Source organism: Ambystoma mexicanum, chromosome 2q (assembly GCF_040938575.1).
Source record: "Ambystoma mexicanum isolate Mex_15411 chromosome 2q, UKY_AmexF1_1, whole genome shotgun sequence".
Taxonomy (NCBI): domain Eukaryota; kingdom Metazoa; phylum Chordata; class Amphibia; order Caudata; family Ambystomatidae; genus Ambystoma; species Ambystoma mexicanum.
The window spans coordinates 117,852,558-117,867,267 of record NC_090924.1 but is presented as its reverse complement, the minus strand read 5'-3'; the positions used below and the strand labels follow the sequence as shown (position 1 = coordinate 117,867,267).

The window sequence follows — 14,710 nt, the reverse complement described above, 5'->3', positions numbered from 1 at the left end:
TACTGCCAATCATAGCATTTCAAAACTTCAAAATCAAACCATATCTTTTACTTTTTTTTTTTTTAAACTTTACAAAAAATGTGAACTTAAACCAGTAGTGTTGCACATGAAACGTTCTGTAGACAACCTACAACTCCCAAGAGGCTCTGGGGTTTCAGTAGTCCTAGCCTCATTTTCATCCTCCAATGAGTAGTTCCCTGAATGTATAAAATAGTCTAAACTCCGGGTCCCTTACTCTTCTTTTTTGCTGCCTTACACAGCTAACTACCTCTCTTTCATAGTGCTTCTATATAATTATTAATGTCATGTTTGTACTATATTTTTAATCAGTATAAAGATTTAGATATACAATATCTAAGTAGCTTGCGCGGTGTATAAATTAAGCACGTAGGTGAAAAGCGAGTGCGTACTCGTAATATATTTTCTTTTCGATCATAAAGCATTCCCAAGGTAGTAATGAGGATCCACGAGGGTTATCGCTCGCATTTGGGTTCGGTAGAGATAGAGCATGCGCGATGCGAAATCGGAGTTTCCTAATGGTCGCGAGTGACTGATTTCTCACGGAGCTCTACAGAGGCTCTACAAACTCCAGAGACCTCATTTTGAAGCGATTTTCACACACAAAGACGGACGCAAGTCTTATAAAGGGCAGAGAACCGATAAAAAAAAAATATATATATATATATTAATTTTTCGTGCGTACCTTCCCATTGAATACAGGGGAAAGAAGGATACTTGTCCTTTGCACGAACAGAATTGGCTTTTAAGCGCAAACGTTTCTGTTTAGAATATATCTTTCTCCTTTTCTCCAGACAAAGAGAGAAATGGCCTCAGACAGAGGTGAGGAATACTGGGAAGAGTATGAGGAACAAGATGTTGAGTTCCAAGAAGAAGAGAGGGATCTCTCTCTTAGTTTTAAGAAGGTCTTAGGTGACTCCCTGGTGAAAGCTGTGGCACAGGGAGTTCAACCGATTGAAGAGAGACTGCAAGTTCTCGAGAACCTTCTGGGCACTAAAGCTGGCTTACTAGATGACCCAGGTGAGGGGACCTCCACCAACACTATTGAACAATCGAATAGGGGGTGTAAAGCTGCCCGGAAGAGGAAGCTTTTCTATCCAAATCAGCAGTGCCCAGCCTCCCACACCCGACCCCAGGGGCGAATAATATGGGGGAGACAGTCTCATCATCAGAGGAGTTTGATCAGGAGGAGGAAGATGATGAGAGTTTAAGTATTGAGAATGTTCCTAATAAGAGAATATGTACAGAAAAAGCCAGTATAGTGGAGAGTACCCCTGAGGATGAAGATATGTCAGATATGTTTGAGCCGGAGGCTATCAGACATCCACGGTCCACGGAGTGGACACCATCGCCAAGAGTTGCGGCATACATGGCTCAAAGAATCAGGAAGCCACTAGAGAAAGAGGTCAGATTTCGGCTCAAATCAGAGTGTCCAAGGCCAGAGCTCAGTGGAAAAGTATCCGAGACTCCTGACCTGGACCCTAAGATGTTATCATTAATTTCTAAAGCAAGCAAAGACTTACGGAAAGGAATGGACCGATCTTGGCGATCTTGCCAAGATAAGGTACTTGACTTGACGGGTCCCATATCGAAAATAATGGACCTTTCCGAAAGAGCCAAAGATACAGGGGAGCCCATAGATCCATCCATTTTAGCAGCTTCGGCATAACGCGCCGTATGCTTACTAGGCAATGCTAATTCAGCCATTTCAGCAGAGCGGAGGAGGTCAATGCTCCTTAAGATAGACGCCAAGCTAGGAGACCTAGCCTCCTATGAGGCAGGAGAGGGTGCCCAAGGTCTAGTTTTTAGGGACACCTTTGTAAAGGAAATGAGCAGATTTGTAGGAACGTATACTGCTTTGGAGAAGGCCCAAGCATCAATTAAGAAAGTGTTTCCCGGACGAGTTTTTACCGGGGCCGGTCGATGCAGGGGCCGTTCAACCGGCTGTTTCAATACAAATAGAAGGCCACAAGGACCTAGAGCGCAATATTGGGAGTCTCGCCAACAATGCTCATTCTTCCAGAACAGAGGCAGGAACTTCAGAGGGAGAAGAGGAAGAGGCTACTTCAGGCATCAGAATACCAATGCAGGTGAGAGAACGCAGTGCGTTATATCCACCAGTGGGGGGCAGAACTTTAGAATGCATAGAGAATTGGCGCAAGCTTTCGTCGGATGCTTGAGTACTTCAGACAGTGCAGGGCTGTCAGCTAGACTTTCTAGAGACCCCTTCACAGATAAGGCTGCCCCCAAACATGCGTTGTTCAGAGGAAGAGAGGAATCTCCTAGACAAAGAAATTCAAGCGTTAGCAGACAAGCAAGAGATAGAGAGAGCGCATTCAATAGGTTTCTTGAGCAACATGATTTTAGTACACAGGAGAGGGAAAGTACAACCAGTGATAAACTTGAGAGAGTTGAACAGCTGGATTATATACAGACACTTCAAGATGGAAGGAATCCATCTGCTAGCAGATCTTCTCAGGAAAGAAGACTGGTTAGCTCGATTAGATCTGAAGGATGCCTATCTAACAATACCCATTGCCTAACAATATCGTCATTTCCTACAATTCAATTGGAAAGGTCAAAGATGGCAGTTCAAGACCCTACCTTTCGGTCTAGCATCAGCTCCGTGGGTATTTACCAAGCTAATGAGACCGCTGGCCGCAGCCTTAAGAGACGAAGGTTGCAGGATGATCATATATTTAGACGATATCCTGTTCATGGCAGAAGACAGGGACAGGCTACAGCAACAAGTACAGCGAGCAGTGTCGCTGATAGTAGGACTAGGATTTCTAATCAACACAGAGAAGTCAGCGCTAATACCATGCAAAAGAATAGAGTTCCTAGGTTTTATAATAGACACAAAGAAAGCCTCGTTAGACCTTCCCATGTGCAAGATCAGAGCGATAAAAAGAGACCTAAAAGCAGCCCTGAAGAGACCAGTTATATCGCTTCGGAATCTAGCCAGGATAGTTGGCCTGCTAGCAGCATCGATTCAGGCGATATTACCAGGCCCTCTCCACTATCGAGCACTACAGAGGCTCAAGATAAAGTATTTACAAAAGGGGTGGAGATATCACCGCTTAGTTCCACTAGATCAGGAAAGCAGATCGGAAATCGAATGGTGGCTCAACAATATGGAAGCCTGGAACGGAGACTCACCAGAGATCTTCATAGAGTCAGACGCCAGCAGATCAGGCTGGGGACCGAGATGTGGGCTCATAGAGACAGGGGAAAATGGTTGCAAAAGGAGCTGGAATTACACATCAACTGTCTAGAGTTATTAGCGGGATCGTTTGCAGTTCAGGCGTTTACCAAAGATCGCGCGAAATGTTGCATCCTGTTAAGGATGGACAACATTTTAGCAGTGAAATATATCAACAAGCTAGGAGGCACTCGATCCAGAATGTTAGCGGAGTTAGCCAAAGATTTCTGGCACGATTGTTTATCAAAAGAGATAGCAGTAACAGCGGAATATCTTCCGGGAGCAAGCAACTCAGTAGTGGATGGAATTCCAGGTATCTGACAGACTCGAGTGACTGGATGCTGCATGTATACGTTTTCGAGAAGTTACGGCAGAGATGGGGCCCGTTCGACACAGACCTTTTTGCGTCAAGACTAAACACCCAACTGCCAAAATACTTCAGTTGGAGACTAGATCCAGGAGCAGCAGGGACAGATGCTTTTCTCCACAGTTGGGAAGCTCACACTTATTACGCCTTTCCCCCATTCGTGATGCTGGCGAGGGCACTAGCAAAGGTCCGCAGAGAGAAAGCAGACATAGTCCTAGTGACACCAGAGTGGAGATCTCAAGCCTGGTTTCCAGTTCTGATGGAACTTTCTACGGATTTTCCTCAGAGGATTGCGAACAGACCAGACCTGCTAGTAGATCCGAGAGGCAATCCTCATCCTCTGATTCAGAGCAACACTCTGAACCTGATAGCTTGCAGAATTTCAGGCGCCGATGGTATCTGCCAGGCCTTTCAGAGGAAGCTACAGAGCTCATTAAAGTATCATGGGCACCATCTACAGTCAGGAGCTATAATTCCGCTTGGCAAGCCTGGTTTCTTCCATTTCAGCCCCTATAGAGCACATACTGAATTTCTTGGCGTCCCTAACTACGAGCGGAAAAGCATTCAGAACAGTGGGAGTGTATAGGTCGGCCATTTCAGCCGGGGATGAACTTGTAGAGGGAGTGCCAGTAGGAGATCATCCAGCGGTTTCCCACTGCCTAGATATTCAGCCCTCTGGGATGTAAATAAAATACTACAGCTTTTCGAGCAATGGCCTAGGAATGATCTATTGTCGGGTAGACAATTATCGGGGAAATTGGCAACTTTACTATGTCTGGTTTCATGTAGAAGAGTGTCAGATGTGAAAGCGCTAGAAATTGACAGAAAGATTTTCTACCCAGAAGGCGTAGCATTCAACATTGCGCAGCGTACTAAAACAAATTCAAAAGTGATTTCTTATCCCTACTTCCAAGATAATGACAAACTATGTGTGGCAAAATGTATTAAATGTTATGAAGCAGCGACGAAAAGTGTTCGACCTCATGATGTAACTCAATTGCTTATAGCACGCAGGAGACCTTTTAGAGCAGTCACAGCAGCCACCATTGCAAGATGGGTGAAAGAAATTATGGAACAAACTGGCATAGATATTTCTGTTTTCAGAGCTCACTCAGCCATAGGATCCATGGCTTTGGGAGCTTTTGCAGCCGGTTTTCCGCTGCAGGAGATCTTGAAAGCAGCGGACTGGTCCAGCGACTCAATTTTCAGAACATTCTACTTTAAGCCAGTAGCAAATATGGCAGGGACAATTGTACAAAGCTTTGAACAAGCATAATGCTCGCCTCCAGTCTTGTCATAGAATGAAGATTGCCAAAGCGCATAGCGCAGGAAGTCTTGATTCTATTAAAGACACGGAGGCAAGCATTATCCCACCCTCAAGAATATCGCTATGAAAAAAGAATTGTCTGATTTTGGTGATTTGTACATGCACTTAATGCTGTAGAGGTCAGCGGATTCCCACCCTAATGATATAATTTTCTTTGATTAAGGGGAAGATCAGAAGAACTCCAGGGAATGAGAGAAAGACAGACAGGAACAACAGGTTCGACCCATCCAAGAGAGACTTAAAGGCAGAAGAAGTTTACAGTTTCACAAAAAGAAGAGGAAGGGACCGGGAGTTTAGACTATTTTATACATTCAGGGAACTACTCATTGGAGGATGAAAATGAGGCTAGGACTACTGAAACCCCAGAGCCTTTTGGGACTTGTAGGTTGTCTATAGAACGTTTCATGTGCAACACTACTGGTTTAAGTTCAATTTTTTTGTAATGTTTAAAAAAAAAAAAAAAAAAGTAAAAGATATGGTTTGATTTTGAAGTTTTGAAATGCTGTGATTGGCAGCATTAAAGAAGTTAAAGCATAATGCTCGCCTCCGTGTCTTTAATAGAATCAAGACTTCCTGCGCTATGCGCTTTGGCAATCTTCATTAATCCCAGAATAATCATGCAATTGAACAAACTGATTAAAGGTGTTCAAAACCTCTACATATTTTGGCATCTCACTCCTAAGGCCCCAATTTGACTCACTGTGTCCCCAAACCAAATCCAAGTCCACCATTCTCGAATACCTGGAGCAGTGTTTGTTTTCCAATTCCGAGCCACCGTGATCTCAGCCGACACTAAGAAATGTGTAAGCAATTTGGAAGATTGCGTATTCAGCCTATATTGGCACCCTGTGCACTCATTACCAAGTAGAACCACAAGAGGGTCCATCGGAAGACTAATTCCAGATATTTTTTTAATATGGGCGAGCACCTCCTTCCAATATGTTTCAATAACATTGCATGACCACCATATATGGAAGAGTGTGCCTCGAGCCTGACTATCCCTCCAGCAAACCGCAGGAACTGTCGAGTTGATCTTATAGAGCCTCTCCGCGGTGAGATACCAGCAAAGCAATATTTTATATCTATTTTCTTTCAGTTGGATGCAAATTGATGTCTTTGCTGCCCTAGTCCAGATGGTATACCAGGACAACTCATTAATAGGAAATTCCAACAACTCTTCCCATTTAGTCATATATGTATATGGAGTTCGAAAAGGATTCAAATTGTGGACCTTATATAATGATGAAACTCTCCTGGGAGGGGGGTCTCCTAAAAACAGGTATTCTAGCTTTGTCGTTTCTCTGTTACCATTTCGAGTCACTGTGGCATTCTTAATCCAGTGCCTAAGCTGATAAATCCAAATTTATCAGCTTCATATAATAGAAATGACTGTTTGCAGTCATTAAAAGCTAACGTTCTTCCCCCCACAAATAGCTGGCCCAAGTGTGTCAGAACCCCATCAAACCAACGGGTATATAATCTGGGAAATAACCATGGAAGAAATGTTGGATTCTTCCAAAAAGGAGCAAGAGGGGCAGGAACGTCGTACCAGCATATTTATTAGTTGCGCTATCCCAAAATTTCATAGTTATCCAAGTCATCAGGAGCATTCCAATACGGCCTCATCGGACTCCTGGAGAGCACAACCCCACTCATATAGGGAAACCCCTAATCTAGACTGCTCTATCACTGCTCATTGCTTGCCTCCCTGACCAGATATGTTACCCTCAAGAAGTGGGGCCTGTTGTGCTGCATGTAAATAGCTCTCCAAGTCAGGTACTCCCAGGCCTCCATTCACTCTAGCGGCTACCAGCGTGTGGTGAGAAATCCTAGGAAACCACTTGGCCCAGATAAGCTTAAAAACATGTGCTTGCAGATCCTTTATAATCTTTTTTGGAATGAAGACCGGCAGAGTCTGCAGAGCATACAATCATCTCGGCAAAAGGGTCATTGTCACTGCGCTACCCTCCCAACCATAAAATGTCAGCTTTTCCCCAACATGCTAATACAACAAATCCTGTTTTGGATCAAGGTGAACCCCAAGTACTTCAAAGGGTCAGAAACCCTCCGAAAACTAAAGTTTGTCTATTAAACATGGACTACTGTGGGTATTTCTGACACATTAAGTATATATGAGTTTGTAAAATGTATTTTAATCCCATATACCATGCGCAACAATTCCAAAAGGGATACCATATATGGAAGCGTGGTATCAGAATTTTACCAAAAAAATATAAAAAACATTAGCATACAATGCTATTTTATGATGGAGATTGCATGAATAGGCTTGTGTGATTGAACTCTCTGTGCTAACGGCTCCATTGACAAAACAAATAGCAATGGAGATACCGGGAATCCCTGGCGAATCCCCCTAAGAAAAGCGTGCTAGAATGCGTCCCATTAAGTTGTATCCTTGTGGAAGGATGGACAAAGTTAGCTAATACTACTTTTATAAAGTTAGGCCTAAATCCGTGTAGCACTTGCCTGAGAAAGACTGTCAAAAGCTTTCTCTGCGTCGACCGCTAACGCAAGAGATTGGTTGTTCTTCAATACCCATTCTATGATATCAATTGCCCTGCGTGTATTATCTTGAGCTTGCCTGCCAGGGATAAATCCGTACTGATGCATACGTACAATGCCTGGAAGGACCTTTGCCAATTGATTGACCAAAACTTTAGAATACATCCAGGCATCATAGTTAAGAACCGTAATCGGCGTATATGATCTGCATTTCATCCCATCCTTACTTTGTTTTCCCAGGAGTGATAACATGGTTTCACCCATTGTGGGAGTGACAGCTCCCGAAGTCACAAAGCTATTAAATAGGGTGACCCATTGCCGGACGGCATCTTAGCAAACCGCTTATAGAGGAGGGCAGAGAAACCATCTGGACTTGGCATCTTATTATTAGGAAGTAATCTTATAAATTGGGAAATCTCTTCTGCCAATTTTGGGGCTTCTAATAGTTCCATGTCCAAATCGTCATGTGTCTGACCCTCTTCGTCTTAGAGCTCCTATCACGTTTCCCGCTTGCTGTGTTTTAAGTGAATACGTCAATAGGCTGGAGGCCTTATTAGAAGTGCTCAAATAAATATTTTTTGTTTTCAATATCTTATGGGAAATGTCCAAGGCCCATGTCGCATTCAACTCAGCCCTGGCTGTTTGTAATTGGCTAAATAATCTCTGTGATCCCATTGCCTTATATTGAGATTCCAATTCATGTACCTGCCTCTCAATTTCCAATCTCTGTCCCTTCAATATCTCTTTCCGTGCTGAGGCTAGGCTAATAAGTTCCCCACGTAATGTTGGCTTAAATGCCTCCCAAATCGTTTCAATCCAGCCTAGAGAAGCTATGATGTACATGAGAAAAGTGTGTATAGTCCCGCATTTGAGGGTGAAAATGTCACCAGGTATCAACTACATCAAGATCTTCCATAGCCTGTTGGAGGGATATCAGACCCCTTAGATCAGAAGCATTCCTATCACCAGACCTATCCAGGTAGATATTTAACACCACATTGATATCCCCTGTATGACCAGCTCACCTTTCTGGAATTGGGCTATACGTGGGAGGAGCCTAGCATATAAATCGTTGTGGTGGGGATTAGAACCATAAATGGAAAACAGTGAGAGATCTGACTCACCCAGATGTAAATGGAGCCCCATAAACCTCCCCTGGTTATCCTTAACCTCAACTACCCTTTTAAAATGCACTGTTTTATTAATCAGGATCTCCACTCCTGCCTTCTTAACCTGAGATGCTGCAAATTGATGTGGGAACCATCAACATCCCAGTTGTGGCCAATCTGTCTTAAGAAGGTGAGTCTCCTAGAGTAACAGAATCTCAGACCCTAATTCAGTTAATTTAGCAAGCACACTTTTCCATTTCATGGGGATATTTTGGCCTTGCACATTCAGGGAAACTATTTTAAGATTAGCCATTTAATGTGCATTCAGACTTCCAGGCACACATCAGACAACAGTTCCCAGCTTTTCACCACACGAAACCTGCATAACCTTTTACCAAAATATATAGGCATTCAAACCCAGCCAACATCTAGTATATCCTCCTCCCAACCAATGGCCACTCTTTCTTATAAACTCTTTGGAGTGTCGTCCCTACTGAATACATTCCTTTCCGAATCAGGTATTTTTTCCCAAAACATAACACAGTCGCAACAATCCGTCTTGAGATCCACTAATTTGCCTATCAACGTAGTACAGTAAAGCCACCTGTGCCCTTAAATCATACATTTCCTTAATCAATGTGTCATGCCTTGGAACATTTAAACATGAAAAAACCCTGTTATGGGGAAACATTAGCTGTACAACCTAAGTTAGGGTGCATGCTCCTGGTGCAACATATGCAACAGTAGTAACATCTTAGCTTTACAAATCTAGGTCAGTTATCTGAATTCTCAACCTATGGACCAAAACCGTTCTGGGTATGCCGTTACCCCATACACAAACGAAAAAGAAGAAAGGAAGAAATCCTGACCCAACTCCAAATCACAGCTCAGGTTGCCACCCTGGAGTCTAAGCTTCTCTCACACGCAACCATGGATGGTCTGCAGTGATCTCTGCACCTTTCTTTCCCTGAGCCCGATGTAGCCCATTTAGCCAGTGAATTAGAGGGATTTCCCACATCTGGCATCTGTATCTCTATATGTGGGATCTTAAGCATGTCCACCACCACCCGAAGAGTACCTTCGTTACTACTTAGATTTGAAAAGGTGTACCCTCATTATACATCGGTATACGGTTTTGGCGTTGTTGAAAGTTCGAGAACACCCTATGTGTGCCGTTCAGGATGAGGTCTACTCCAGTAGAATCCCCAGAACTTCAAGGAACAAGTCTCACACATAATCCTCCAAGTCGCAATTAGTAATCTCCCTAGGAACATGATATTGTTCCCGGGCAATCTGTTTTCAATGTCCTCCAACTCCTCTTCCACGGATATATACGCTGCAGTTTTAGGTTGTAATGGTGATTCTCCTGCTCACAAAAGGCATTTTCAAGATCTCCCAGCCGCTGTTCAGCATTTTGTACATTTGGGCTAGCTCCGGAAATTAGCCTTTTAGCTTTCACAACGTGGTCGCCATATCCTTCTGAATAGACTGCAGTAGTCGGGCAATATCACCTTTAGCCGCAGGTTGTGAGTCGGCCTCCTTCTCAGACATAGGTGAAGGTGGCGACCCTGATGCCCCAGCTAGAGAACCTTTGGCTGTTTAAAGCATATATTTAATTGAGAAGGTGGATTTCTCTTTCGATTTATGAGACTTCATGATGGGTGCTCTGAGCCATGAACTCTCACAGAAACCTCTTACTAACAACGCCTCAGGTGCAACTGCCTGCTCAGACGGCGTGAAAAGAGGAGCAGTATCACAAGAGCCCGGCAGATCTTCAGAAACAAGTCTACCTCACAAGGGCGGGCCTCCCCTGTTAGGGCCCTGGATGGAGGATGAATGAAGGCTACTCTTCTCTCCGTATGCAGCAGTCTGGGTTAGCCGTCCAGGAAACACAGGATCATCACAGGTCATCTCCCATGTAACTGTACCTTGTTCTCGGAGGGGCTGATGGGTCATCACATACATCCAGATCCCACCTCAGAGCCCCAAGCTTGCTTCACGGGGTAGCTGTGTGGTCCCTCAAGCAGACTTGGTAGATTGCTCAGCCTGATTGCAGTCACCGCTCTGGAAGAGCATGAAGCTGAGCCGCAGCACTAATTTTAGTGTCAGCCCAAAATCAGCACTGAGTCAGAGCAGATTATTGCCCACGCCTCCATACGCGATCTCAAGTCTGCCGCCAATGTTCCATCCCTCAGCTTGATCCGTGCGGGAATGGAGGCAGGTGGCAGGGGAGTCCGCCACGCGTTACTAAGTCGCTCGGGTAAATCATATCCCTCTCGTTAACTTCTCTGAGCCTCACTCACTCTGTGGGTGGGCCACCAGTCAGGTCTCTGCACTCCCCTATAAGGCTCATGCTCCACTCTCCTAGCTCGAGCATGAAGGAGAACCCACGGCCGCCATTTTAAGAGAGTTGGGCTCGGATCCCAGATTGGCTGCCACCACGATCGCATAGAGCGGATCACTTCAAGAAGTTGAGAACAAGATGCCTCACCCCGTCATGGCAATAAAACAGTGGTTTGGGATCGAAGAAGTTGCTGCTACATGCCGGGATGTTATATGCTTCTCAGCAGGGCCGTGGAGCTCAGGAGAATCACTTCTCCATTAGGCTCATGCCAGACCACACCCCTCATTTCATGTTTCATTCTGAATTTTGGTTTAATTCGGTAAGAGCCTTCTGGTAAGTGTATGCTTTATAAGAGGCAAAGGGCTGCAGAAGGGACATTCATTGTTTTCATTTGCAGCAGGCTGCTAAGAGAAGGAAAGACCTTGATTGCACTAAGCTGCTGCAGACTACTGAAGGCTGCAATCTGCTCCGCCCTGTGTATGTGAGCAGAAAGTGCTTCCATAATCTGATTTTCAGCAGGGGTATTTGTTCTATCAACTGCCTTCACTTGGGGTTCCTGCTTTGTACTTCTGTGGCCAGTTCTGAAACCTGTTTTTGACATATTGCGTTTGCTACTAAATCCTGTCTGCTGTAGCTGTCTTATGCCGCGTCTTGTCTATTCTTCTTTTACAGCCTACCATTGTTTAACCTTTTTGTAATTCCCTGCTATTGATAATGAATCATGTGTGCTGTAGCTGCTTTATGCAGCGTCTTTTTCAGTCTGCTGCTACACCCTGTCAGCTCTTGAAGCTTTCCTTCTGATCCTTCTTTTGCCCACTGAATCTTGCCCGCTGTAGCTGCTTTGTTGGAGCTCCTGACCTGTTTGCTATCAAGGACAACCACTGTTCTGCCGGTATTTGTGCTGCCTTTCTAACTTTCCTATAATACTGTGTTTTACTGTGAGATTTTAATGCTTACATACACCCTTTGTTTATACAAAGGCTGTTTCCGCGCTTTCTTCCTTCGGTGCCACTTTCTCACTTTATTATAATTTTATACTGATCTCCAATTCCATATATTTGCTCACTTATGAGCAACCCGGTGTATTACACTTTCCTGATTCTTTCATGCTTGTTTACTAGCTTTCAGTCCATAGATTAAGATGCTGCTCTTTAGTGCACTGTTTCCTAAATCCACGTATTTCCTGAGTTTGCAGCGACCAACTGATTGTCTATAACTAGTGCACTGAGTTCCCTGAATCACATATTCGCTGAGTTTGCAGCAACCTTTCTTGTCTGCAACTAAGGCACTGATTTTCCTAAACCATGTATTCACTGAGTTGGCAATGACCTACTCCTATGACCTATTCCTAGCACAGTAGGTTTCCGAGTTTCGGTGTGGCAGCTTTCCTTACCTGTTTCCCTATTAGTCCTCAATACCTGTTCTGATTCTTGGACCATGTTTTACTCTATATCAACATTTCCGTGTGTCTTCTAAGTTAGTCCTTGTATAGCTTCCATTTACAGCCACTGTCTACGGTTTCTGCTCTTTGCTTCTTTTCTATACCTATCCTTTACCTGTTTATTTCTATCCACTCTGCTTTTCTGCCTCCATTGCAAAGTGTTCAACTGTTGTGCCTCAGCTCTGTATCCGTATATAATGTGTAACCTCTGGGGTGGTCTCCATTAAGATCAGACAAGGGAAAGACGTTTGTGACTCTGTCTATTCCGTTGGAGTCTTAACTGTGTTGGTATATGATTTCCAGTTTACCCCTTAGACTGAGTTTTACAGTCTCTCCAGCATGCAAAAGACTGTTACTGCTGTATGGCAGTTGTTAAGAGTAATCTGCTGGTACTGATCTCAAGGATTTTTCCCTATTCTCTCTGGAGATCCCTTATCATAATTCCTTTATCCAGTCAATACCTGTTACCCAGTATATTTGCTGGCCTTCTATTTCTCTCTGTCTCTTTTGCTTAAGGTCAGCTCCTGCCCCTGCAGTTTTAGCCAATACATGTCTGCACAGAGATCAACCTGATGTGTACCCTGTTTCTGTTGCATGGTAGGTATTTCCTCCTGAATCTCCCCTAATCTACAGTGTGCACCTGAACACATATCTTTTACCCTTTGCTCTCCTCATAGTCCTGCGCCATCTACTCTGAACATAAGTCATACCGTTAGTAGGAAGTAGTGGAGCTTGCAAAGAATCGGGATGATATGCTTTAATTTCTTCACTTGCACAATTGGCCTAGCAGCTGAAAGAAACAGAGTGCCACAGGAAGAAGGGTAGTCTCAGTGGGGGATGCCACCATCAGTGTCTTAGTCACCATCACTGTTATGCTTAGGTCTAGATATTGAATATTGAACTAATTGTGTCTCAGCAGTTGGTGTTTCACTTGCTTGGTGATATGTGACTTAATACTCAGATGAAAGTCCAGAACAATTTATAAAGATTTGGCAGAGGTCAAATGCTGGGGAAAGAATTCCTTCATTGCTGGGGTTGATTATTGTGAGTGCAAATGAAATTCACAAAGATTTACTCAAGGGCATCGCCACGTTTGCTACAGTTTTAAGCTTTGCAAATCAAGTATTAGTTAGCAGGAGAAAATCAGAGATGCTAAAGAGCATCTCAGATTTGCTGCAGTGCAAATCTTTGTGAATCAGGCGCACTGAGTCCTGTTTCACTTTTAAGTGGAATGACAGTGTACATTGATACAACTAAATATCATCCATTCATTTTGAATAGAATGTAAACTAGGATGGGTGCATGGGACACATGGCACAACAAGAAGTGAAGAAGGGTCATTTGCAAATAACATAGTGTGTCTGATCTGCAATTAAGGGCTTGAAGCAAACTAGAACCAGCACTCTATTCATTTGCATGTTTTTAGCCGGAATAGAAAGTAAGGTCAGGTAGTCCATCCAAACTAGGAGACCCATCCGCAGTCGCTGAGCATGCTAAATGGTATCCTCAACTATATGTTGTTTCACTGTTTAAATACTGCGCAGAAGACATAATCTGGATTGATAAAGCTGTAATCAGTTATTCTCTGATCTGAGTCCATTAACCTTAGGCTAAAACTTTGCCTTACCTGAAGGAGAGCCCCTCGCCTCCTGGGGCTGTAGAAATGGTGCGGCCAGATCCAGAGTAGTGCAGGCTTGACTCCTTCTCCACTTGTCGGCTTGGCCATACCCGCCCCACAATATCCACATTCATTTTGGCAATGTTAGGAGTGAACTGCTGATTCCAGAAGGTGTGCCTATAGTGAGGAGAAGAGTGATGATGTCAATGGATCATATAAGCATCAGGCAAGAAGTCACGGATTTTAGACACACAAAATATAAGAACTCAAGATGTGAATACAGGAGTGACAATAGACTACAGACAAGAATGATAAAGGCATCATGACAAAGGCGTGAAACGTGAAGGGACTGTGTCAAAATGGCATAGGAGCATAGATTTAAAAAAAGAGAAGTGTGACAAAGTTGCTAGTGAGGAGCCGGGAATGTGCGGCCTGGAAGCTTTGAGGTCCAGAACCATATATAGCTCTGGGCTGTAGAAGCCCAAATCAGCACTGACTGGCAAATGCAGAATCGTGTCCGGGAAGAGGGTGGATTTGATCTTTTGTTCGAAACGCCTCATTGACTGCATGGAGATGCCTGGGCTGGTGGCCAACCATTGGCTGGCTACCAAATGTTTGAATGTAGCTTGGTATGTGATAGGACACTGGGGCATGCCCAGTCTCCTTTGTGGGGATAACAGAAAACCCCTTACCCACTCAACATGTCTTTCTGTTGAACACACATCTCCACACCAAGAAAGCCTGCTGCTTGCAGACAGGGACCG

The 14,710-nt window shown here is 44.1% G+C and overlaps 1 protein-coding gene across 1 annotated transcript in view; it reads right to left on the bottom strand.

Annotated features, from left to right (window-relative positions):
• The window catches only part of CCDC78 (coiled-coil domain containing 78), a 455,951-nt gene extending 441,832 nt beyond the window's left edge, over positions 1-14,119 (bottom strand). The window contains exon 1 of the mRNA XM_069647004.1: positions 13,956-14,119. Coding sequence (XP_069503105.1) covers positions 13,956-14,080 — 125 coding nt within the window. The 5' untranslated portion in view covers positions 14,081-14,119. The remainder of the gene's footprint in view (positions 1-13,955) is intronic.
• Between the last annotated feature and the right edge of the window lie 591 nt (positions 14,120-14,710).